This window comes from Triticum urartu, chromosome 2A (genome assembly GCF_056163025.1).
Source record: "Triticum urartu cultivar PI428250 chromosome 2A, HENAU_Tu73, whole genome shotgun sequence".
Classification (NCBI taxonomy): Eukaryota; Viridiplantae; Streptophyta; class Magnoliopsida; order Poales; family Poaceae; genus Triticum; species Triticum urartu.
Window position 1 is genome coordinate 514,508,059 of NC_141874.1, and position 23,578 is coordinate 514,531,636.

General features: G+C 47.0%; 1 protein-coding gene across 1 annotated transcript; it reads left to right on the forward strand.

The window, feature by feature from the left end:
- The first annotated feature begins 3,863 nt into the window (after nt 1–3,863).
- LOC125538352 (uncharacterized) lies at nt 3,864–9,247 on the forward strand. Its single transcript, XM_048701612.2, has 8 exons — nt 3,864–4,221; nt 5,154–5,720; nt 5,803–5,909; nt 6,007–7,399; nt 7,504–7,731; nt 7,826–8,059; nt 8,142–8,395; nt 8,486–9,247. Exons 1-8 carry the CDS (start codon nt 4,048–4,050, stop codon nt 8,955–8,957), a joined length of 3,429 nt encoding a protein of 1,142 aa, XP_048557569.2. The 5' UTR covers nt 3,864–4,047; the 3' UTR covers nt 8,958–9,247.
- The last annotated feature ends 14,331 nt before the right edge of the window (nt 9,248–23,578 follow it).

The following is a 23,578-nucleotide window of genomic DNA, read 5'->3' on the forward strand; positions in this document are numbered from 1 at the left end:
TGGCCCTGGGCGGCCACTCCTCTCCGCCGTCGTCGGCGTCGGTGGAGTAGTCCGGAGGAAGGGTTTTCCCCTTCTTGGACCCTCCGGCCTCCCGAGAGAGGGCGGCCTTCCTTTTCTTCTCTCCTCCCGCTGGAGGGGGAGAGGTCTCTTCTTCTTCCTCCTCGTCTTCACGGGAGGAATGCGCCTCGGAACCGTCGGATGATGGATCCGACACCTTGCGCCGGGCACTCTTTCGAGTCCCTGTGGCCTTTTTCACGGCCTTCTTCTCCGCACCACATAGGGTGCCGGAACCAGCAGCTTCGCCAAGCGAGCGTCCGCTGGGCCTTCGGGCAAAGGAGCCGGATAGTTGATCTGTCCGAATGTCACCTGCCAATCCTGTCAAAGGTAAGGGAGCTTAGATCCTGCATGGAGTCAAACTATGAAAAACTGATACCCTGTAAAAGGAAAAAAATAGCTTACCGCATGAGCGTGACGCTGCGTACTGAATCCGCGATCCTCGGTAACGGATGCGGGGGCCTCGGCGCCCTTGAAAAGCACCTTCCAGGCATCTTCGTACGTCGTGTCGAAGAGCCTGCTCAGAGTTTGGTGCCGCGCTGGGTCGAACTCCCACAGGTTGAAAGCCCGTTGTTGACACAGGAGGATCAGGCGGATGAGCATAACCTGGACTACGTTGACAAGTTTGAGCTTCTTGTCCATCAGGGTTTGGGCGCATGTTTGGAGTCCGGTCAGCTCTCCTTTTTTACCCGCGACAGGCCCGTCTCCTTCCAGGAGGTGAGCCGCGTAGGGGGTCCGGATCGAAACTCGGGGGCTGCGACCCATTCGGGGTCTTGCGGCTCAGTGATGTAAAACCATCCCGATTGCCACCCCTTCAGGGTCTCCACAAAGGAGCCCTCAAGCCATAAGACGTTGGCCATCTTGCCCACCATGACGCCTCCGCACTCCGCCTAGTTGCCGCGCACCACCTTTGGCTTGACATTGAAAGTCTTGAGCCATAGGCCGAAATGGGGGCGGATGCGGAGAAAAGCCTCGCACACGACGATAAACGCCGAGATGTTGAGGACAAAGTTCGGGGCCAGATCGTGGAAATCCAGGTCATAGTAGAACATGAGCCCCCGGACAAATGGGTGAAGAGGGAAGCCCAGTCCGCGGAGGAAATGGGGGAGGAACACCACCCTCTCATGGGGCCTAGGAGTGGGGATGAGCTGCCCCTTTTCGGGAAGCCGGTACGCAATGTCGTTAGACAAGTATCCGGCCTTCCTCAGTTTTTTGATGTGTCCCTCCGTGACGGAGGAGACCATCCACTTGCCTCCCGCTCCGGACATGGCTGGAGAAGGTTGAGGTGGGGAGTGCGGACTTGGGCGCTGGAGCTCGAGTGCGCGAGAATGGATAAGCAAGGGAGGAAGAAGGCGTAGGTGAAAAGGTGGATCCTTATCCCCTTATATGGGTGGACGCAACTACGTGTCCCCACCAGCCTGATAGAACTCGCTTATCTCCAAGCGCCGTAATCAATGGCGCGGTTGGGTTACTCACGCCCGTATTGATGAGAATCCCGGAATAAGGGGACACGATCTCTGATTTAACAAGACTTGCCACGGAAACCGCCTCGCATGACGCGCTGAGGTGGGATAATGAAACGACTCGGATAAAGGCTTGGCCGTGGTGTGTCACACTACGGAATACGTCAGCAGATTAGATTTGTGTAAATATTATTCTCTCTATGGCAATATGTGGAAACTTATTTTGCAGAGACGGACATTATCTTTGTGTTCAAAATCTTCTATGAAGTACTTGGAGGAGGAACCCACCTTGCAATGCCGAAGACAATCTGCGCGCCGGACTCGTCGTCATTGAAGCCTGGTTCAGGGGCTACTGAGGGAGTCCTGGATTAGGGGGTGTCTGGATGGCCGGACTATACCTTCAGCCGGACTCGTGGACTATGAAGATACAAGATTGAAGACTTCGTCCCGTGTCCGGAAGGGACTTTCCTTGGCGTGGAAGGCAAGCTTGGCGATAGGGATATGCAGATCTCCTACCATTGTAACCGACTTTGTGTAACCCTAACCCTCTCCGGTGTCTATATAAACCGGAGGGTTTTAGTCCGTAGGACAAGATACACAACAACAATCATACCATAGGCTAGCTTCTAGGGTTTAGCCTCTCCGATCTCGTGGTAGATCTACTCTTGTACTACCCATATCATCAATATTAATCAAGTAGGACGTAGGGTTTTACCTCCATCGAGAGGGCCCGAACCTGGGTAAAACTTCGTGTCCCTTGCCTCCTGTTACCATCCGGCCTAGACGCACAGTTCGGAACCCCCTATCCGAGATCCGCCGATTTTGACACCGACACTCACCGTCCCTCTCTTCTCCTCCTCCCACCCTTGCAACGTACACCTCCCCTCTCACAGCAACCGGTGGTGACTTGCAGTAGCGACAACAACTTGTAGTGGCGGTTGGTCGCTTGTAGCCCCGACGTTGCTGCCCTACACACTGGTTTCGTCCCTCTCGCAGCACGACGTCGTCGATCCCATAGTGTCAGTGGTCATAGCTCGCTGTAGCACAAGTAGCCACCCCAATCCCTATGGCCACTCTCCCTCCCCTTGCAACATGGCGTGGTTGGGCCACAGTAGCACTGAGTGCCCAACTTCCAACAATACCGACAATGTCATCTTGAAACACCAATGGTCTCCCCTTATAGCAGTTCGTGTCTGGACTTGCAGGACAACACCAGCAGCCAGACATGTAGCAGTGTGTATGCAGCGCCCGACCTACACCTCCGATGCCCATCTTACAATGAGGACGTCCTCATGTTGTGCCAGTCATGTGCGGCTTGCAACAATGGTGTCTCCGCTTGTAGCATAGCATAGGGAGCAGGTTGCACACAAGATCGACTGGTCAAGAGTATTCATGGATATACGGGCGATTAAGTTGGTCAAGTTACAATGCTGTCCTTTGCGGGGTTGCTATCCATCATATGAGTGTGCGATCGATGCCTCGGTGCGTTGGATCAATCGGCTGAAACAAAACATTTTCACTTTTTAATGAAAGAAACTAAGTATTGGCCCCTGTTTTTAGGATGGTAATTCATATTTCTAGTTGTACAATCAGCAATGTGGAGCTGTAATACTGCAAGGTTATTTTATCGCAAAGATAGCTTATATTGACTATTTCAATCTTAATGTTGGTCAACACAAAAGCAGTCTCTAAAAAATATATACTATATGACCAAACTTCTTAATCACATTTTCAAGTCAAACTCAAAGCTAACTTTTTTTTTCTAGTTGAACTCATATCAAACTTGACCGAACTGGGAAGTACTCCCTCCGTTCGGAATTACTTGTCTCGGATATGGATGTATCTAGAACTAAAATATATCTAGATACATCCATTTCTGCGACAAGTAATTCCAAACGGAGGGAGTAAAATGCATATGCATGCTTCGATTGTAATATGCTAAGAAAACCATTGAAAACAGTCTCATACGCATATGCATGCTCCGATAACCGAACTTCTGGATCACATTTCCAATCGAACTCATATCAAACCTTTCTTAATTTTCTACTAGTGGAACTCGGATCAAACCTTTTCTAATAATTTTGTAGTGGAACTCAAATCAAACTTGTCTGAACCCGGAAACGGAGAAGCAAAGCCGCCGGGAGGGGCAATTCGGTCAACCCAACGCCCCGAAAAAGGGCGCGACCCAACCGCCGAACCGTCCCGAAGCGCCTAACGCCCCGAGAATTACCGAAACGCCCCTCCCTATCCGTCTCGGCTCCGGGCCGAGCGTCCGATCCGCTCTGCGATTCGGGAAACCGCTTCCCCCGGAGAGTACCTGGTACCGCACCTATATAGCGCTACGCGTGGCGCACCCAGAACGGCGCGGAAGAAACTAAATTCGAGAGGCGAGGGGAAAAATAAGGGAGAAACAAGTGGAGGAGTAAAGCAGCGGCGCAAGCAAGGGAGGGAGGAGGAGGAGAAAGCGAGGCGATTTCTTGCGGGATTCACCGGCGAGTTCGATCGGCGAGGGAGTCTGATCGGTGCGGTGATGGGGGTGAGGGAGCCCGTGGCGATGGAGATACCGGCGGAGGAGGGGGCGGCCGCGAGGGTGCCGCCGCGGATCAGGAGGAGGCTGCTCGAGGGCAGGGCCAGCGGCGGCGGCGGCCCGGCCAGCGCCGAGGAAATCGAGGCCAAGCTCAAGGAGGCCGACCACCGGAGGCAGGTAGGGGTCCCTGTCTGGTACCTTTGGTTTTCCTGCCTTTATTTCCCCCCTTTCCCCTTCTTCCTCCTCACGGTGGATTGCCGAGTCGCGGGGCGTGAAATTGTGAACTCGAAGTGTTGAGGCCTGCTTTTTTCCCCTTCTATTATACTCATCGGTGGTTCCCACCTTACTGGTGAAACGATAGTTGCGTGTCCTGCTGTAGAACTGGTATGTAATTTTATATTACTTTAATAAGAAAGGGGTGCTGTTTTTGAAGGAATTTACAGTAACTTTAGACTTGTGAAAGAATTCTTTTGGTTGAGCCTGTTCATGGGGGAGTCGGAGACTCAGAGTTACATTCTTTGGGAATTGTTTCGGCGGTAGGTAGTCGTGAGCTGAAGTTGGTCTCACGGGTGTCACGAATTGCTTTTCTGTTGGATTTTGCCGGTTTTTCTTTTCTTTTCTAGTTTGGAGTTTTCTGGTCTTTGAATTGAAGCGTTTGCCCCCATTGAAATAGTCTCAATTTTATCTGTAGTTCGGTGAAAGCGTAAACAGGAACTGTTAGTAATTAATTTAGTTGTCTGCATAGGTTTATTCCGAGTCTCCAGTAAAAATGGAAAGTTTTTTTAATCAAATAATAAAGGTGAAATTATTGTAAGTTCTAACTGCTTGAGTTAGCAAATTGATTTCAGGTTGTTTCGGTGGTAGGAGAATTATCCTAGTTTGGTAGGATAGTTTGCTTTCATCATCGACCACTTTGTTTTGCTTAGAAGTAACTTGTACCGCTGAAATTTTAGTTGCAACTTCTGTAGTTCTGTTGGTTGATGTAATCCTGGCAGGAGCTGTAGAAACAACTAAATAATTATGTGTTCTTTTGGTTAAAAAGTAAGTTTGAAGTGAATTAGCGATACATGCTTGATCAAATTAACTTATTTTCAATTGTTTCTCTGCAGCAATTCCACGATTGGTTATCCTGCAAAGCAAGGAAGAAGCCACGGAGCCCATCGTGGTCGTCTCAAGAGGAAGATTACGGACAGCGCCTTGAAGCCAGGCTTCAGGCAGCTGAGCAGAAAAGGTTAAGCCTCTTGGCAAAGGCACAGAACCGGTTAGCCAAGTTGGATGAACTCCGACAAGCAGCGAAGAATGATGTGGAAATGCGGTTTGAGAAGGAGAAGGAGGAACTTGAGACTAGAGTCGAGTCTCGTGTCCGACAGGCAGAGGAAAACCGTATGCGCCTTCTGCATGCAGATATGCAGAAGCGGGCCGCACTGAAGGAGAGAACAGAGAGGTCTCTCGTGCAGAAGGCGACATCTGAGAGCAAGTATACAGAGCGGGTGCGATCTGCTATCCTGGCAAAGCGTGCTGCTGCTGAGAAGAAACGGTTGGCGTTGTTAGAAGCTGAGAGGAGGAAGGCTCGTGCTCGGCTCATGCATATTCAACAAGCAGCCATGACTGTAAGCAGCCAGAGAGAAGCAGACAGGATTAAATTGAAAGAACATCTGGATAGCAAACTTCAGAGGGTATGTGTTGTGATACATACGCTGATTACAATTTTAGTTCTCCTGTTCTGCTTCTTATCTGATTTGTTATCTTATTGAACAGGCCAAGAGGAAGAGAGCTGAATATTTGAAGCAGCGAGGAAGTCCGTGCAGTTCTGCTCATGCCGATTACATCAAGCATGCAGATTTTCTTTCAAGAAAGCTTGCAAGGTATTACTCTCATACATTAAATTTTCCTTTGAATTCTAACCATTTGATTGTATTTGCATGTTCGAGTTAATTGAAGTTTTCTTCTCGTATATTGTAGGTGCTGGAGAAGTTTTGTGAAGTCCAGGAAGACAACACTTGCCTTAGCTCAAGCTTATGATGCTTTGGGAATTAATGAAAAATCTGTGAAGTCAATGCCATTTGAGGAATTAGCTATGTTGATGGGATCTCCCACAGCTCTTGAGGCTACTAAGGCATTACTTGACCGGTTCGAGAGGCGTTTGACTCTTTGTCAGTCAGCAAGTTCATCATCTGCAGAAAATATTGACCATCTACTGAAACGCCTTGCGACTCCAAAGAGGAAGGCACCTCCGAGTAGAGACGGAAGAACAAGGGTTGCAGCAAAAAGGCCAGCAAGAACTTCTGAAACAAGCAGGTTGTCTAGATATTCACTGAGGGTGGTACTCTGTGCTTACATGATCCTGGCTCATCCTAGTGCTGTTTTAAGTGGAGATGGTGAGCAAGAGAAGCTACTCATGGAGTCAGCAGCAAACTTTGTCAGGGAGTTTGAGCTGTTAGTTAAGACAATACTCGAGGGACCAGGAAGAGCCTCAAGGCAGCCATCTCTTGATGCTGCTGAATCATCTAGTTGCCAGAAGTCTTATGATGTTGCCAGTCAAAGTAAATTCAAGACTCAGTTGGTTAATTTTGACAAAGCATGGTGCACCTATCTTTACAGATTTGTGGTGTGGAAAGTAAAAGATGCAAGATCATTGGAGGGTGATCTTGTTAGGGCTGCATGCAAGCTTGAGCTGTCAATGATGCAAACATGCAAGTTAGCTGCCGACGGGCAGTCACACAACCTCACCCATGATATGAAGGCGATTCAGAAGCAGGTTTCTGACGATCAAAAACTCCTAAGAGAGAAGGTTCAGCATTTGAGCGGTGATGCAGGCATCGAGCGTATGGACTCTGCTCTCTCCGATGCAAGATCAAAGTTCTTTGAAGCGAAGGAGAATGGAAGTCCATTGGCAGCACCTGTTGCAAACGTATCTACCCCTCTGAGCATTGATTCATCTGGAAAGCTCCCGCCTACTGAGGTCAATATGAATTCCAAAACAGATGCTGAAGGATCAAGGTCTGTTGTGCGATCCCTGTTTGGAGCTTCTGGAGCATCAAGCAGCACATCACCAGTGAATCTGCCAACAGAGAATGAGCAGATGGTCAATGAGATGCTTCATGAGGACGGTGGTGCGATTGCTGGCAATTCTAATGATGCTCGTACCATTGAGAAGGATTTCCAAGACAAAGTGAGGGAAACAATGGAGAAAGCTTTCTGGGATGTGGTTACCGACTCGATGAGAGGAGACAAACCTGACTACAGCCAACTGATCAACCTGGTAAAGGAAGTGAGGGATTCATTGCACGACTTGGCTCCCAAGGAATGGAAGGAGGAAATCTGTGAGAACATTGACCTCGAAATTCTATCCCAGGTAAGATCCGAGTGTTTTGCATATATAAGTTTGTCATCGTGTTCCTTATTTTTTTTTTCTTATTCATGGAACATTGACATAATTTTGTTCCTGTACAAATGAAGGTACTCAAGTCAGGCTCCCAGGACACCCAATATCTGGGGCAGATTTTGCAGTACTCTCTGGATATGGTCAGAAAGCTGTCTGCTGCGGCAAAGGATGATGAGATGAAGGCAAGTCATGACAAATTATTGAGCGAGTTGGCTGCAAGTTCTGAAGATAATGATAATGCAATCAGCTCATTTGTCATTGCTGTCATCAAGGGTCTGCGTTTCACTCTGGAAGAAATAAAGGTGTGTTGAGTGTGTTAATACATTAAACTTGTCCTATAATTAACTGCAGTTGTTTTTATGCAGTGGAATTCTAACATTTTTCTGTTATATACAGCAACTGCAAGTAGAAGTGAGCAAGGCATATGTTCAGCTGATGCAACCGACGATAAAAGGCTCTGCTGGAGTGGAGTACCTGCAGAAGGCTTTCGGCGATCGCTATGGACCTCCTGCCAATGCGTCAGCTTCTCTCCCTGTAACTCTGCAGTGGATTTCAGCATCAAAGAGCATCGTGGACGCAGAATGGAGCGAACATCTGGGCTCTCTTTCAGTTCTTCCAGCAGCAAATCATGTAAGTTTCTAACAACATCAGCAGCATAGGGGCGTTCTATTTGTTATCTGGTTCCTGACACTAGTTTAATCCTTTGTGGCAGGCTCAGCCCCTTGTTACAGTGCTCCGAGCTGGCCATGGAGCTCCAGCAGCTGTTGTAGCTTCAGCAGGTAGTTCAGGTTTACCTGAATGCAAGGGAGAAAAGATTGACAAGCTTGTGAGGGTTGGCCTGTTGCAGCTTATTAGTGGTATGGAGGGATTACAATTGCAGTCAACTCCTGAGAGCTTCCATCTCAACTTTCTGAGATTGAGGGCCGTGCAGGGCCAATTTCAAGAAGTGATTGTGATGGCTACGAGGTAAACTACTATCTTATACTCATGTTATTTTAGTCTAGTCTGCAGGATTAAAACTTGAATGTGTGCTAACTGAACTTACTGTTTGTGCAGCATGCTCGTCCTGCGTCAAGTCCTGATGAGTGAGAATTCTAAGATCACTCCTCCGGAGCTGGAGACTGTCATCTCAGAACTCTTCGGCGCCCTGGTGAAGTTGTTGGACAACTCCCCGGAGGCAGGAACTGAAGAGATCGTGGAGGCGATGATGAGCGCGTCGGCGTCAGCCGGCTCTTTGACGGACGCCAAGATTCAGGCAAGGAGGCAGATAGTAACCCGGGTGCTCCTGAAGAGCCTCCAAGCGGACGACGTCGTCTTCAAGAAGGTCTCCCGGGCGGTCCACTGCGCCTTCCGCGGGGTCCTCCTTGGCGGCAGCAGTGCCAAGGGCCAGAAGCTGGCGGATGCAGCCCTACGCCGCGTCGGCGCGGGGAAGCTCGCCGACCGGGTGGTGAAGGCGGCTGAAGTGCTCATCAGGGTGGCCACGGTCTCGGAGAAGGTCCATGGCCCGTGGTACAAAGCGATCGCCTGAATGTGAATATAGCTTACTTTGGTTGGTTCTGTGAATACACACGTTGGGTCGGGTGTAAATTCTTGTCCCGCTGGATGAGGTGGGAATAAGTCATTGTACAGAAATTAATTAGTAGTTCAGGATGTTAAGAATTCTTGGTGTAGGGCAATATATGGATGTCCCAGCTCCAGAATTTAGTCAGTCAGGGCCCGGAGATGCTCAATGGCACCTGGGTTACGCCAATGATGGTGCAGTCACTGTAATAGAACTCAATAATGTGGTTATGTAAATATATCTCGTTTGTTTGAGCAGTTGGATGTTAAACTCTCGAATCACTGATTCTGAAAAGGACATAGTTATACATAATCACATCATATGGATTTTATCTGTTAAAGGCTCAAATGCTTATACATCTAGCTCTTTGCTTCAGAACAGACCTCACGGATGGAGAAAAAGCCCTGACCAAATTCATTAGACCCAAAGTAATCATGAATTCAGGAGTAAACTCCCAGGGTTTCTTGTCAGGACAATTTGCCACAGGGTGACCCTGACCACAACCATCACACTTCAAAGGAGTGGATAACGATGGCAGGATAACACTATTTTTGTGTGCATCACCACCCAACAATGTCTCTGCTTCATTACTCTCTCTGATTTTGGGAGAAATCTTCCTAGGGGGAAATGCAGGAATAGAACGACGGTCACCACCAAGCGAGGACTTACTTGCAGTGTGCCAGCACCACAGGAAACGGTGTGTATGCCAACGGCCAAAGCCATCGGCAAAGGCCCCAAAACTGTCGGCGAAGGCCTCAAAACCGTCGGCATACAGCCGTCGTCTTTGATTCCCTCAGTAAAGCCTGGATGGCCGTCGGTGTACAAAAGCCGTAGACATAGAAACATATGCCGACGGTCTTCTCGAGCCATCGGCGAAAAAGTAGATGACACGGCCGTCAAACGTCATCCACACACGTGCCGGTTTGCCGTCGGCATAGCTATGCCACGTGTCGCCGCCTGGGGTCCTCTTGGTGGTCATCTATGCCGACGGCAACACCAGATGGCCGAAGATTCCAACTTTATCATGATAAGTAAATAATTCAAAGTGAATTAGAAATGGATAATACAGAGTAATTATACAAGACTTACAGTCTGTTATGAAACCATAAGCTTTATTAATAATTATACAAGGTACAAAATTCTCAAATATTTACATTATATTAAATGAATATAAAAAGAAAAAAACTAAACCAAAATCTAGACTACACCTATTCTAAGCTCTTCTCTATCTTCTTTTTCATCACCTCCATGTCCTGGAGATCAACCTGAGAAACAAGAAAAAGAAGAAGAAAGTTTGTTTGGGGTTCAAATGTATGCGTCTCCTATGGATACACAAGCACATCTAGATGTCACATCCCTAGTTTTGGTATGTCCTAGGCTAGCTCTTCATGTGTGCATCATGTTTAAATTTCTCAGAAACTTAAAATGGGGATGACAGAAACCCCAGCACCCCCTGAAACCAACTAGGGTTTACAAAAATTATTTTCAATGAACCTGAAATGCCCTTATAAAATATTCATCATCTTTGCCTTGGTCTAGAACCTCTGACAAAAATGGTGCACACTTTTCTAGAACAACAGAGGGTCACTGAATTAAATCATATGCTATTTGCATTTGGGCATTTAAGTGCTATATAATATTTTAAATGTTCAAATATTCATGAACTAAAATGTTTACTGTTGGAATTATTCCAAACAGTAGCCTTGAGCAGTTTCATGAATTTTGAGATTGTTTTAGTATTTTTAATAAAGCCCTAAAGTTACAGAATAATAGAAAACATAAATAAATAGAAAAACCAGAGAGAGAGAGAACCTACCCGGCGCCTACCGGTGCGGCCTGTTGCTGAAGCCGGCCCAGCCCGGCCACCTCCCCTGCCAGTTGTCTTCCTCCTCTCGCCAGAAGGCAGAGGGGAAGCAGTGCACGGCGCTCTCGCGCGCGGGCACGCAGCTGCCTGCCTGGCCCCTCCCTGGCCAGCGCGACGCTGGGATCGTCACCCCGTGGCCTCTGGAACCCACAGACCCCTCTCTCAGTTTTCCCCCTCGCCCCCTCGCTCTCTTCACGCCATGGCCGGCGCGCTCGTCGCCGCCGTTCGCTGCCACGCGGCCACAGCCACCCCCTTGCCCCTCTGCCGTCCCCAAGAGCTCCGCCCCGACCTCTTCTTCGTCTCCGCCGAGCCAAACGATGCCAGAGCGCCCCACAACGCCGCCATCGCCATTGTCTTCGTCCTCTGCACCAACAGTCGTCATCGATTCGCAGCAACCCGACCGCGGCCGACCTCGCCGACGACGCCGTCGGACGCGCTGTGAGCACCCGCGTCGTCTCCCCCTTCTCCCCTGGTCGTGCTCGCCCTCTAGGCCATAGCCCCGTCATGACCAAAAGCTTGTTCGCCGCCATCCATGTCGCTGCCGTGGCGAGAGCCCACACACGTCGCATCCGAGGACGCTATCGTCCTTAGTACACTCCCAGGAGCCGAGAACACCCACCAGATCCTCCTCCCGTGCGCCGTAGCGCCTAACCCGCTGACGCCAAACTCCGGCCGCCACATTCGTGCTCGCCGCCGTCGACTCAGACCACCCCAGCTCCTCCCGCTTGGCCTACCAGATGAGCGCGAGCCCCAGCTACGCGTAGGACCAAACCGCGGTCGATTTGGTCGACCGTGGGCAAATTCCGAGCCCCCCGTCTTCTCGGGCTTCACCGGCGACGAGCCGTGGACCAAGTCCGGCGGGTTTGACCCCGCTTGACCGGGGTTTGACTTCCCCCCTGACCCACTGACGTGTGGGCCGCCCCTATTAAATATTAGTTAGATTAGTTTAGCGCTAATTAACCTAGATTAGTGCCTAACCTAACACTAACTAACTCTGTTAAGTTAGTTATGACACTGACACGCGGGACCCACAGGTCAGGTTTGACCTGGACCGCGCCCTGTTGACCTGCTGACGTCATGATGACACAGTGCTAACGCAATAAAGTCTTTCTGGAAATGAAATAAATCAGGAAAGGTTTAGAAATCCCAGAAAATGCTTTAAACTTTGAAAAATCATAGAAAATCAACCGTAGCTCAGAATTAAATAAATTATATATGAAAAATTATCAGAAAAATCCAATCTATCCATTCATGCTATCCCCATGCATGTTTGAGCAACTTATGCCTGCTGATCAGGTCAAATCAAATGTTGGCATTTAAATAATCACATATGGAGTTTGAATTTGAACCTTTGGTTCAAACCAACTTCATTTAAATCATTGCTAGTTGCATTAGCTCAAATCACAGCATATTGCCATGTCATGATCATGCATCATATTGTGTATCGCATTGATTGTGGTCTTCCTTGTTTGCCGATAATTGTCCCCTCTCAGTAGACGACGTTCCGACGATGAGATCGATGACACCGATGAAGAACTATACTATCTTCAGAATTGCCAGGCAAGCAAAACCCCCTTGTTCATTATGATACAATCCCACTCTCTCGCTCCTGCTCTCTTTTATTGCATTAGGACAACAACGATTCAACTGTTACATGCTGCGGTAGTTGAGCCCCTTTCCTTTGCATGACCTGTCATTGCCACAGTAAATAGATGAAACCCACTAGCATGAGTAGGAGTTATTTGAGCCCTGGTGTGCCTACTCATTCATGCTTGTTTGTCATGCCTGCTATTGCTTAGAGTTGAGTCAGGTCTGATTCATCGGGGATGAATTAGAGGTGTGAGAACATGTCCTGCTGTTGTGAGCTAAGTGTGTGAACACGATTTGGTAAAGGTATCGGTGAGAGGCCATGTAGGAGTACATGGTGGGTTGTCTCATTGAAGCCGTCCTCAGGAACTGAGTTCTGTGTTTGTGATCCATGAACAGCTACTACCACGCATTGGAATGCTTAAGTGCCCCTCTCGACCTATTAATCAACCTGATCTCTGTCCAGGAGTTGTAACTAGTTTCTGGTGTTTGTAGGTTGTGTTAGTAGTCTACCAAGTGGCACCCGGTACAGCTGGGCTTGGGACAGACTAGGCACAGTGGCACGATGTACCAAGTGGCACCCGGATAGTGGGCTTGGGAACCCTGCTCACATCGTTTGGGGCCATGAGTGACACCCCGGCCGGATCTCCTTGCGGATGGAACCCGAATAGGCGATAAACCTGGACTAGAGACTTGTGTGGTTAGTCAGGTCGTGGCCGACTCCCTCACCAGGCTTCCGCTTGAAGGTTGCCGAGATACACGACGTGTACATGGTGGTAAGTGGCGAGAGCGTGTGTGAAGAAGTACACCCCTGCAGGGTTATCATTATCTATTCGAATAGCCGGATTCCTCGGATATGGAAACTTGGACCCCTTGCATAGTTCATAGACAAGTGAAAGTGGATACTCTAAAATGCGCAAGATAAGCGTGAGTGCTATGGATGGCGTTCTTGTAGGGAGACAGGAGCGGATCCATAGTGGTGTATTGATATGGTGAATATGTGGACTCGTGTGCGCCACCTCAAAAGAGTTACTTGCAGTCGTAGTTCAGGATAGCCACCGAGTCAAAACTGGCTTGTTGCAGTTAAACTCCACCACCCCTTTCTTGATACTGATGCATATGTAGCTAGTTCTGATGTAAGTCTTGCTGGGTACATTTGTACTCATGTTTGCTTAATTTATGTTTTTGTGGAGAGACTTCAGCCTCACTAGTAGTTCCGCATGGACTTCGACGTTTAGCTCGTTACCTCAGCTACGATCTTGTACCCTTGGGAGGGTCTTATAGATAGTCAGGCTTCTCAGCCTTCTTCATTTGTAGTTGTCTGTACTCAGACAAGTTAAGCTTCCGCATGTGCTTGTTGCTTGTATGCTCTGTATGTTGGGTCATGAGACCCATGTTTGTAATATCTCGCTCCTCGGAGCCTAATGAATAAATTCTTTGAGTCGTAGAGTTTTGTTGTGATGCCATGTTGTATTTACACATATCGAGCATATTGTGTGTATGATTGAAATGCTTGGTATGTGTGGGATCCGACAACCTAGTTGTTTATCCTTGGTAGCCTCTCTTATGGGGAAATGTAGTCTTATGCTTCCATGAGCCATAGTAGTCCGCTACAGCCCGGTTCACCGGAGTCCTGCTAGCCCAGCACTACTGCTCCGGAACACTTAGACTGGCCGGCATGTGATTCACTTCGTTCCTGTGTCTGTCCCTTCGGGGAAATGTCACGCGGTGACATCCGGAGTCCTGCTAGCCTGCTACAGCTCGGGTTCCCAGAGTCCTGTTAGCCCAGTTGCTACAGCCCGGATTCACACGCTGCTGACTGACATGCTCGATGTTGATTCATGTATGCCTGTCCCCGTAAGTTAGTGCCACTTTGGGTTCACGACTAGTCATGTCGGCCCGGGTTCTTTGTCATATGGATGCTAGCGACACTATCATATACGTGAGCCAAAAGGCGCAAATGGTCCCGGGCCATGGTAAGGCAACACCCGTGGGGATACCGTGTGTGAGGCCGCAAAGTGATATGAGGTGTTACAGGCTAGATAGGTGTGACTTAGAATCGGGGTCTTGACAGTTTTGGTATCAGAGCCTGACTGCCTGTAGGATTACCAAGCCAAGCTGGTCGAAGTTGAGTCTAGAAATGCTTTAGTTACATAAGGGAATTGATTGTGGAAGGGAACGTAAGGCTCTTTTTACTCCTTTACCTTATGCCCTTCTGCTCTGAGTCAACCTCTTCTTTTCTACGGGGGTTAAGAACTAGGCTTCTCTTCTATCTCTCAGGATGACGTGTTACTAAACCGTAGTTGCCTAGGATTGTTGAGTTCAAGCCTCAGTTCAGTTCCTACTACTTCCATATGTTCATAGCTGGCCTCAGAACCTTGATATTGTGATGTTGAGTGGTTATGCGACCATTTTTGCAGGATGTCTCAAATCATTTTGAGCATTTACAGCCGTTATGCTGTCTGAGTCATCCCAGGTTTCTAAACAGTCTGATGCATCTGCAAATCCCTTCCTCCTGTTCCTGATGTCCTTTTGGGCCAGATTAAGCACACTAATCAGTGAGTTGAGGTACTCTATTGCCTCGACATATATGTTGGAGTTGTTATTATGACACTAGGGTATCTTAGAGTTAGTAATCTAGCCATGTTTGGTGTTCCCAGTGTGATGATTCTGGCCACCATTCTCGAAAGCATCTCGTGATGTTATTTAGTTAGTAGGTATTTTATTTCCGGGTCCTTGGACCCAAGATTCACTCTACTTACCTCATGTTGATAGTGTTTGCTAGTTCCTTTAGGATATTAGTAACCTTGTGATCGTCCTCGAGCTCTGTGGTATATAGTTCTTCCAATACCATGAGCCAATATGGCAGAAGTTATTTGAACCAAAAGATCACAATCAGAGTACTCTTGATGAGTTCTCGATCATATGTTGTGACTCTGCCAGTTCTATCTTACCGCATGGGTTATCCGGAAGAAACCTGTTGAACTTAGTTCGACATACTAATCTATGCATCCACAACTCAAAATGTTATATGTTCCTTGAGTTGATCCTCCTCAGTTGTATTCCGACCCTAGTCCATCAATTGATAGTCAGGAATAGTTGTGCATTCGTGTTCATCGATGCCTATTATTCTTGTGGTCCGTCAAGCCATTCTATTCCGTAATGACTAGGAGAAACAAACTCCAGTACCTTGTCCACTTCGAGGATTGGGTCAAAGTAGTTATATGCCATGGATCAAAATGCAAATCCAGCTTTTGCTCTGTTCTACCTTGGAGTGTTACCATCTTTATGTCAAGAATGTCTTGAGAATTACACCACCTCTTATGAATTCTTGATGCAGTGATACTTCTCACCATCATCATTCATTCCTCGGTCCTCGTGTTGTTGTAACCGGAATGCCGACAAGTGAATTGTGATGTGTGAAATCAATACTCCGAGCAACTCATTGCTTGGTAGTAAATGGACAATATTCTCATTCTTAGCGTGCTCGTTATTGAACTACCATTCTAAGATTGATCTTGCTACCTAGTCCATATTTCCTGGTGCACTCTTGGATCAATGAGTTAGGATTGTGTCAATCCCTCGCTCCCTTGATCATATCGTCTTGCCCTGAAAAGCAAGATTGATCTTGAGCTTAGTAACATATCGGTGGTTCGTGATTTTCCGAATATCTTCTCGGAAGTATTACCTGGTTATCACCTGACCTCTATGTTGAGTTCGTGATCAATTTGATTTTTCTATAAACCACTATTTCTCCAAGAATCTGTGTTGGATACCCTGAAATAGTTGGTTAAGCTAAATGACAACTTGGAGAGTTGGAATATGATAGCTTGTCCGACTTAGTTCATCCCAAAGGGATATCCTTGTGTTTTGATAGTTGTTGAAGCAAGATGATATCTTCATCAATTGGTCCTCGTGATCAGTTGCTGGGTCTATCATCTTGTCAAAACTTTGACTTGAGTATGGGCTATCGTCAAGTCAAATCAGAACCAACGATGTTTGTAATGTTGTCTTACTCGTGGTTGATCCCTCGAGCATACACGATTACATCTTTTGGTCTGACCAATGCTATCACCGTGTTCACATGATGGTGGAAGTCCAGTGATATGGAAATTCCGATGAGTTGCTGTTGAGCCCATCAGCAGCATTTTGTCTCCCCCATGATTCATGTTGAACATCAACCTAGTATTGGAAACTTTGTAAGCAATGCCTTCGTGTTCCGTTCATGAAGCTTATGCTTGGATAGAAGAAGTGACTTCCTCAAATTCATGTGCATTTGGAGCAAGTTGCCGCCATGAGTTCGAGAAAGATTGCTTTGTTTCCTCTGGTACCATCCCAAGTTAGTTATGCATGTGCGAATGTATTCTATGGTTTGGTAGATTAATTACCTCCACTCCATATGTATTTCCTAGCACACCAAGCCACTGATTGATTTGTTCAAGGAGAAGAAGTTCCTTCTTAAGAGCATGCCTTATGCAAGGACTTTGTTATCCTCGATGATGTTTCCCAACCTGAACTCGGTAGTGTTTTTATTATAAGACTACTACGTGGTCATGCTTGTCTGGGACAACATGTTCACATGTGTTAGCAGAACCAGCTCATGTTTTGGAGCTTACTACCATAGTCCATTTCCTGAGAATCTCGCAACGCCATCTCGTCGATTTGTGTTGCAAACTTTCTTTCCAGACACATTGTCTGAATTATCCTGTTACCAACCAGATTTGAATCTCAGGCAGATATGATGGTTGGAACTTCTTCCGAGAACTATGATATAGGTTCCAGTGGAATGGACACACCTAGCTGGAAGCACTGTTGTTGTAGTATCTTGATTAAGCCATTTGGTCACCTCCCATGAGGATTTCACATGACTTATTCTTGAAGTTGTTCCTTAGGGATCCTTGTGCTCTCAGTTTCTTCGATGATTCTATAACCATTGGAACTTTGGAAACACTCTCGGCTGTTGAGTTCTTCCCCAGTTACCAGAATCATTCCCAACATTTGCATTTTGTTCCCAGCTTGCACCTCAGTAGTTGTTGTTCAGGATCATCTTCAAAAGTGGACTTACCATGGGTCCCATCCATCTCCGATGATAAGCAAACCATCCATTACGTTGTCTTCAACAAGGTAGTGCACATCATCCATTCTGGTATGAGTATGCCATTCTTTCGAATTCGTTCAAACGAACGTTTGTAAATTGCCTTAGGCTGGTAAGAAGAGTTCCAATGATCTTCGTATCAAAAGTAATTATTTTTGCCACTTAAGGGAATAATTCTATGAGTCACCTCCTCTAAGATGTCTCGTTGTGGTATCATGGCAACTCAACTCCTCGCTACGTTGACAACCGTTCACCACCTTCTTAAGTGTGGAATTGTTGCCTACCTAGTGAATCTTCATCATCTGTTTCACTCCATCCCTCTGGATGTATGCTTCATGTCTCAGCTCGAGAGATGTTTTCAATGTCTCACACCATGAGTTGATCCTGAGTTGTTCGATCTTCAAGAAGATTGATTCTTCTAGAGTTTCTTTTTTTCTCTCGTTGTCGTGTTGGTTGAAGTTTCCGAAGCAAGACGTCGAGACAAAGATGGTGATGAATCAACGTTCTTACGAAGTGCAACCTAGATCGTGAAGATAGTGTTAGTTGTGTTTCCCCTTCATCTTACCCTATGCTTGAATCTCGGGACGAGATTCTTGTTTAGTGGGGGTGAGCTGTCACATCCCTAGTTCTGCTATGTCCTAGGCTAGCCCTTCATGTGTGCATCATGTTTAAATTTCTCAAAAACTTGAAATGGGGATGATAGAACCCCCAGCACCCCCCTGAAACCAACTAGGGTTTACTAAAATTATTTTCAATGAACCTGAAATGCCCTTATAAAATGTTCATCATCTTTGCCTTGGTCTAGAACCTCTGACAAAAATGGTGCACACTTTTCTAGGACAATAGAGGGTCACTGAATTAAATCATATGCTATTTGCATTTGGGCATTTAAATGCTATATAATATTTTAAATGTCCAAATATTCATGAACTAAAATGTTTACTGTTGGAATTATTCCAAACAGTAGCCTTGAGCAGTTTCATGAATTTTGAGATTGTTTTAGTATTTTTAATAAAGCCCTAAAGTTACGGAATAATAGAAAACAGAAATAAATAGAAAAATCAGAGAGAGAGAGAGAGAACATACCCGGCGCCTACCTATGCGGCCTGCTGCTGAAGCCGGCCCAGCCCAGCCACCTCCCCTGCCAGTTGTCTTCCTCCTCTCGCCAGAAGGTAGAGGGGAAGCAGTGCACGGCGCTCGCGCGCGCGGGCACACAGCTGCCTGCCTGGCCCCTCCCTGGCCAGCGCGACGCTAGGCTCGTCACCCCGTGGCCTCTGGAACCCACCGACCCCTCTCTCACTTTTCCCCTCACCCCCTCGCTCTCTTCACGCCATAGCCGATGCGCTCGTCGCCGCCGTTCGCTGCCACGCGACCACAGCCACCCCCTTGCCCCTCTGCGTCCCCAAGAGCTCTGCCCCGACCTCTTCTTCGTCTCTGCCGAGCCAAACGACGCCGGAGCACCCCGCAGCGCTGCCATCGCCGTTGTCTTCATCCTCTGCACCTACAGTCGTCGTCGTCGATTCGCAGCAACCCGACCGCGGCCGCCCTCGCCGACGGCGCCGTCGGACGCGCTGTGAGCACCAGCGTCGTCTCCCCCTTCTCCCCTGGCTGCGCTCGCCCTCTAGGCCATAGCCCCTCCATGACCAAAAGCTTGCTCGCCACCATCCATGTCGTTGCCGTGGCGAGAGCCCACACACGTCGCATCCGAGGATGCTATCGTCCTCAGCACACTCCCAGGAGCCGAGAACACCCACCAGATCCTCCTCCCGTGTGCCGTAGTGCCTAACCCGCTGACGCCGAACTCCGGCCGCCGTCGACTCAGACCACCCCAGCTCCTCCCGCTTGGCCTACCAGATGCGCGCGAGCCCCAGCTACGCGTAGGACCAAACCGCGGTCGATTTGGTCGACCGTGGGCAAATTCCGAGCCCCTCCGCCGTCTCGGGCTTCACCGGCGACGAGCCGTGGACCAAGTCCGACGGGTTTGACCCTGCTTGACCGGGGTTTGACTTCCCCCCTGATGTGTGGGCTGCCCCTGTTAAATATTAGTTAGATTAGTTTAGCGCTAATTAACCTAGATTAGTGCCTAACCTAACACTAACTAACTCTGTTAAGTTAGTTATGACACTGACACGCAGGACCCACAGGTCAGGTTTGACCTGGACCGCGCCCTGTTGACCTGCTGACGTCATGATGACGCAGTGCTGACGCAGTACAGTCTTTCTAGAATTGAAATAAATTAGGAAAGGTTTAGAAATTCTAGAAAATGCTTTAAACTTTGAAAAATCATAGAAAATCAACCGTAGCTCAGAATTAAATAAATTATATATGAAACATTATCAGAAAAATCCAATCTATCCATTCATGCTATTTCCATGCATGTTTGAGCAACTTAGGCCTGCTGATTAGGTCAAATCAAATGTTGGCATTTAAATAATCACATATGGAGTTTGAATTTGAACCTTTGGTTCAAACCAACTTCATTTAAATCATTGCTAGTTGCATTAGCTCAAATCACAGCATATTGCCATGTCATGATCATGCATCATATTGTGTATCGCATTGATTGTGGTCTTCCTTGTTTGCCGATAATTGTCCCCTCTCAGTAGACGACGTTCCGACGATGAGATCGATGACACCGATGAAGAACTATACTATCTTCAGAATTGCCAGGCAAGCAAAACCCCCTTGTTCATTATGATACAATCCCACTCTCTCGCTCCTGCTCTCTTTTATTGCATTAGGACAACAACGATTCAACTGTTACATGCTGCGGTAGTTGAGCCCCTTTCCTTTGCATGACCTGTCATTGCCACAGTAAATAGATGAAACCCACTAGCATGAGTAGGAGTTATTTGAGCCCTGGTGTGCCTACTCATTCATGCTTGTTTGTCATGCCTGCTATTGCTTAGAGTTGAGTCAGGTCTGATTCATCGGGGATGAATTAGAGGTGTGAGAACATGTCCTGCTGTTGTGAGCTAAGTGTGTGAACACGATTTGGTAAAGGTATCGGTGAGAGGCCATGTAGGAGTACATGGTGGGTTGTCTCATTGAAGCCGTCCTCAGGAACTGAATTCTGTGTTTGTGATCCATGAACAGCTACTACCACGCATTGGAATGCTTAAGTGCCCCTCTCGACTTATTAATCAACCTGATCTCTGTCCAGGAGTTGCAACTAGTTTCTGGTGTTTGTAGGTTGTGTTAGTAGTCTACCAAGTGGCACCCGGTACAACTGGGCTTGGAACAGACTAGGCACAGTGACACGGTGTACCAAGTGGCACCCGGATGGTGGGCTTGGGAACCCTGCTCACATCGTTTGGGGCCGTGAGCGACACCCGGCCAGATCTCCTTGCGGATAGAACCCGAATAGGCGATAAACCTGGACTAGATACTTGTGTGGTTAATCAGGTCGTGGCCGACTCCCTCACCAGGCTTCCGCTTGAAGGTTGCCGAGATACACGACGTGTACATGGTGGTAAGTGGCGAGAGTGTGTGTGAAGAAGTACACCCCTGCAGGGTTATCATTATCTATTCGAATAGCCGGATTCCTCGGATATGGAAACTTGGACCCCTTGCATAGTTCATAGACAAGTGAAAGTGGATACTCTAAAATGCGCAAGATAAGTGTGAGTGCTATGGATGGCGTTCTCGTAGGGAGACGGGAGCGGATCCATAGTGGTGTATTGATATGGTGAATATGTGGACTCGTGTGCGCCACCTCAAAAGAGTTACTTGCAGTCGTAGTTCAGGATAGCCACCGAGTCAAAGCTGGCTTGCTGCAGTTAAACTCCACCACCCCTTTCTTGATACTGATGCATATGTAGCTAGTTCTGATGTAAGTCTTGCTGGGTACATTTGTACTCATGTTTGCTTAATTTATGTTTTTGTGGAGAGACTTCAGCCTCACTAGTAGTTCCGCATGGACTTCGACGTTTAGCTCGTTACCTCAGCTATGATCTTGTACCCTTGGGAGGGTCTTATAGATAGTCAGGCTTCTCAGCCTTCTTCATTTGTAGTTGTCTGTACTCAGACAAGTTAAGCTTCCGCATGTGCTTGTTGCTTGTATGCTCTGTATGTTGGGTCATGAGACCCATGTTTGTAATATCTCGCTCCTCGGAGCCTAATGAATAAATTCTTTGAGTCGTAGAGTTTTGTTGTGATGCCATGTTGTATTTACACATATCGAGCATATTGTGTGTATGATTGAAATGCTTGGTATGTGTGGGATCCAACAACCTAGTTGTTTATCCTTGGTAGCCTCTCTTATGGGGAAATGTAGTCTTATGCTTCCATGAGCCATAGTAGTCCACTACAGCCCGGTTCACCGGAGTCCTGCTAGCCCAGCACTACTGCTCTGGAACACTTAGACTTGCCGGCATGTGATTCACTTTGTTCCTGTGTCTGTCCCTTCGGGGAAATGTCACGCGGTGACATCCGGAGTCCTGCTAGCCTGCTACAGCTCGGGTTCCCAGAGTCCTGTTAGCCCAGTTGCTACAGCCCGGATTCACACGCTGCTGACCGACATGCTCGATGTTGATTCATGTATGCCTGTCCCCGTAAGTTAGTGCCAATTTGGGTTCACGACTAGTCATGTCGGCCCGGGTTCTCTGTCATATGGATGCTAGCGACACTATCATATATGTGAGCCAAAAGGCGAAAATGGTCCCAGGCCATGGTAAGGCGACACCCGTGGGGATACCGTGCGTGAGGCCACAAAGTGATATGAGGTGTTACAGGCAAGATCGGTGTGACTTAGAATCGGGGTCCTGACACTACACCCACTCACACTTGGTATATTCCTGTACTAGATACACAAGCACATCACAACACATGGGTTAGTAAAAATTAGCTAAATATACATGTACAACAAAAGGCACTAAACTACAGAAAGCACATAAGTGAACAGGAGAAACCATTATAATCTATGCAACTACAAATACTAAACTATATAGATAACATGACTATATCATATATCATACCAAAGAACAGTAGCACTTGTATGTATAACAGGTGAGAACCACAACTAAATGAGCAGAACATTCCTTCGGTGTTACTGTCGTCGGTGAAGCAGGTCACACTTGGGAGCTGGGTATTCGTTGTTTGAACCTCCTACCACACTTGTATACATATATTAGGACACAATGCAAGTTTTGGTAGGATTCAGACCCTCCAAAGACCACACAGCGGCCTAACCCTTACCCATTTGACCGGCAAGTCTAGCCCCTCTAAGTATCGAACCTCCATGAGTGGCAACTCATGTGTAAAAATATTATTTCTGAAATCCTTGAAACTTTCTGATGCAAATAGACATAAAATTTGCCTCATTTGGCAAAGGAATAAAAAATATACAAAAAGTCAAAACAAGAGGGGGTTTATGCAAATTTGAAGCAAACATGATTTTAGTTTGTTAAAATTTGAAAACATAACCAATAGAATCCTTTCATGATTTTGATCAAAAAAACATATACAATCTGTCAAAATCAATGCAAGTATGAATTACTTGTGATTTTGATAAAGTTTAAGGACCTATTTGCAAAGGTACATGAAGTTGCATTTTTAACTTACTCAAAAATAGAAACAAAGTGATATTCATAATCTATGAAAAATTATACCCCAAATTGATAAAGAATTTGTATATGGTTAATTTTATATAAGAGGGAGAGGCATGAGCTAACATACTTTCCGTACCTGGATCATATGAATTTATGATTGGAACTCTAGCAAGCATCTACAATAACTAAAGATTATTAACGTAAAATCCAACCATAGCATTAAGTGTCAAGTGCTCTTTACTCCCATACAAAAAAACCCCCTTACTTGGGTTTAACCTTCTGTCACTCTCGCAACCCACTATAAGCGAATCATGAACGTATTGGAACACCCTACAGTGGGCATCTACCATGTTTGTGGGACACGGAAGGCATCATAGGACAACACCAAAATAAAACACACAACTCAAACCAATCAAGATCATCAATCAACCCATAGGACAAAAGAAATCCACTCAAACATCATAGGATGGCTACACATCATTGGATAATAACA

Coding starts and splice junctions, on each gene's coding strand:
- LOC125538352 (XM_048701612.2), top strand. CDS start 4,048: ATGGGGGTGAGGGAGCCCGTGGCGATGGAGATACCGGCGGAGGAGGGG. Junction 5,721..5,802: donor TGGATAGCAAACTTCAGAGG/GTATGTGTTGTG, acceptor CTTATTGAACAG/GCCAAGAGGAAGAGAGCTGA. Junction 5,910..6,006: donor CTTTCAAGAAAGCTTGCAAG/GTATTACTCTCA, acceptor CGTATATTGTAG/GTGCTGGAGAAGTTTTGTGA.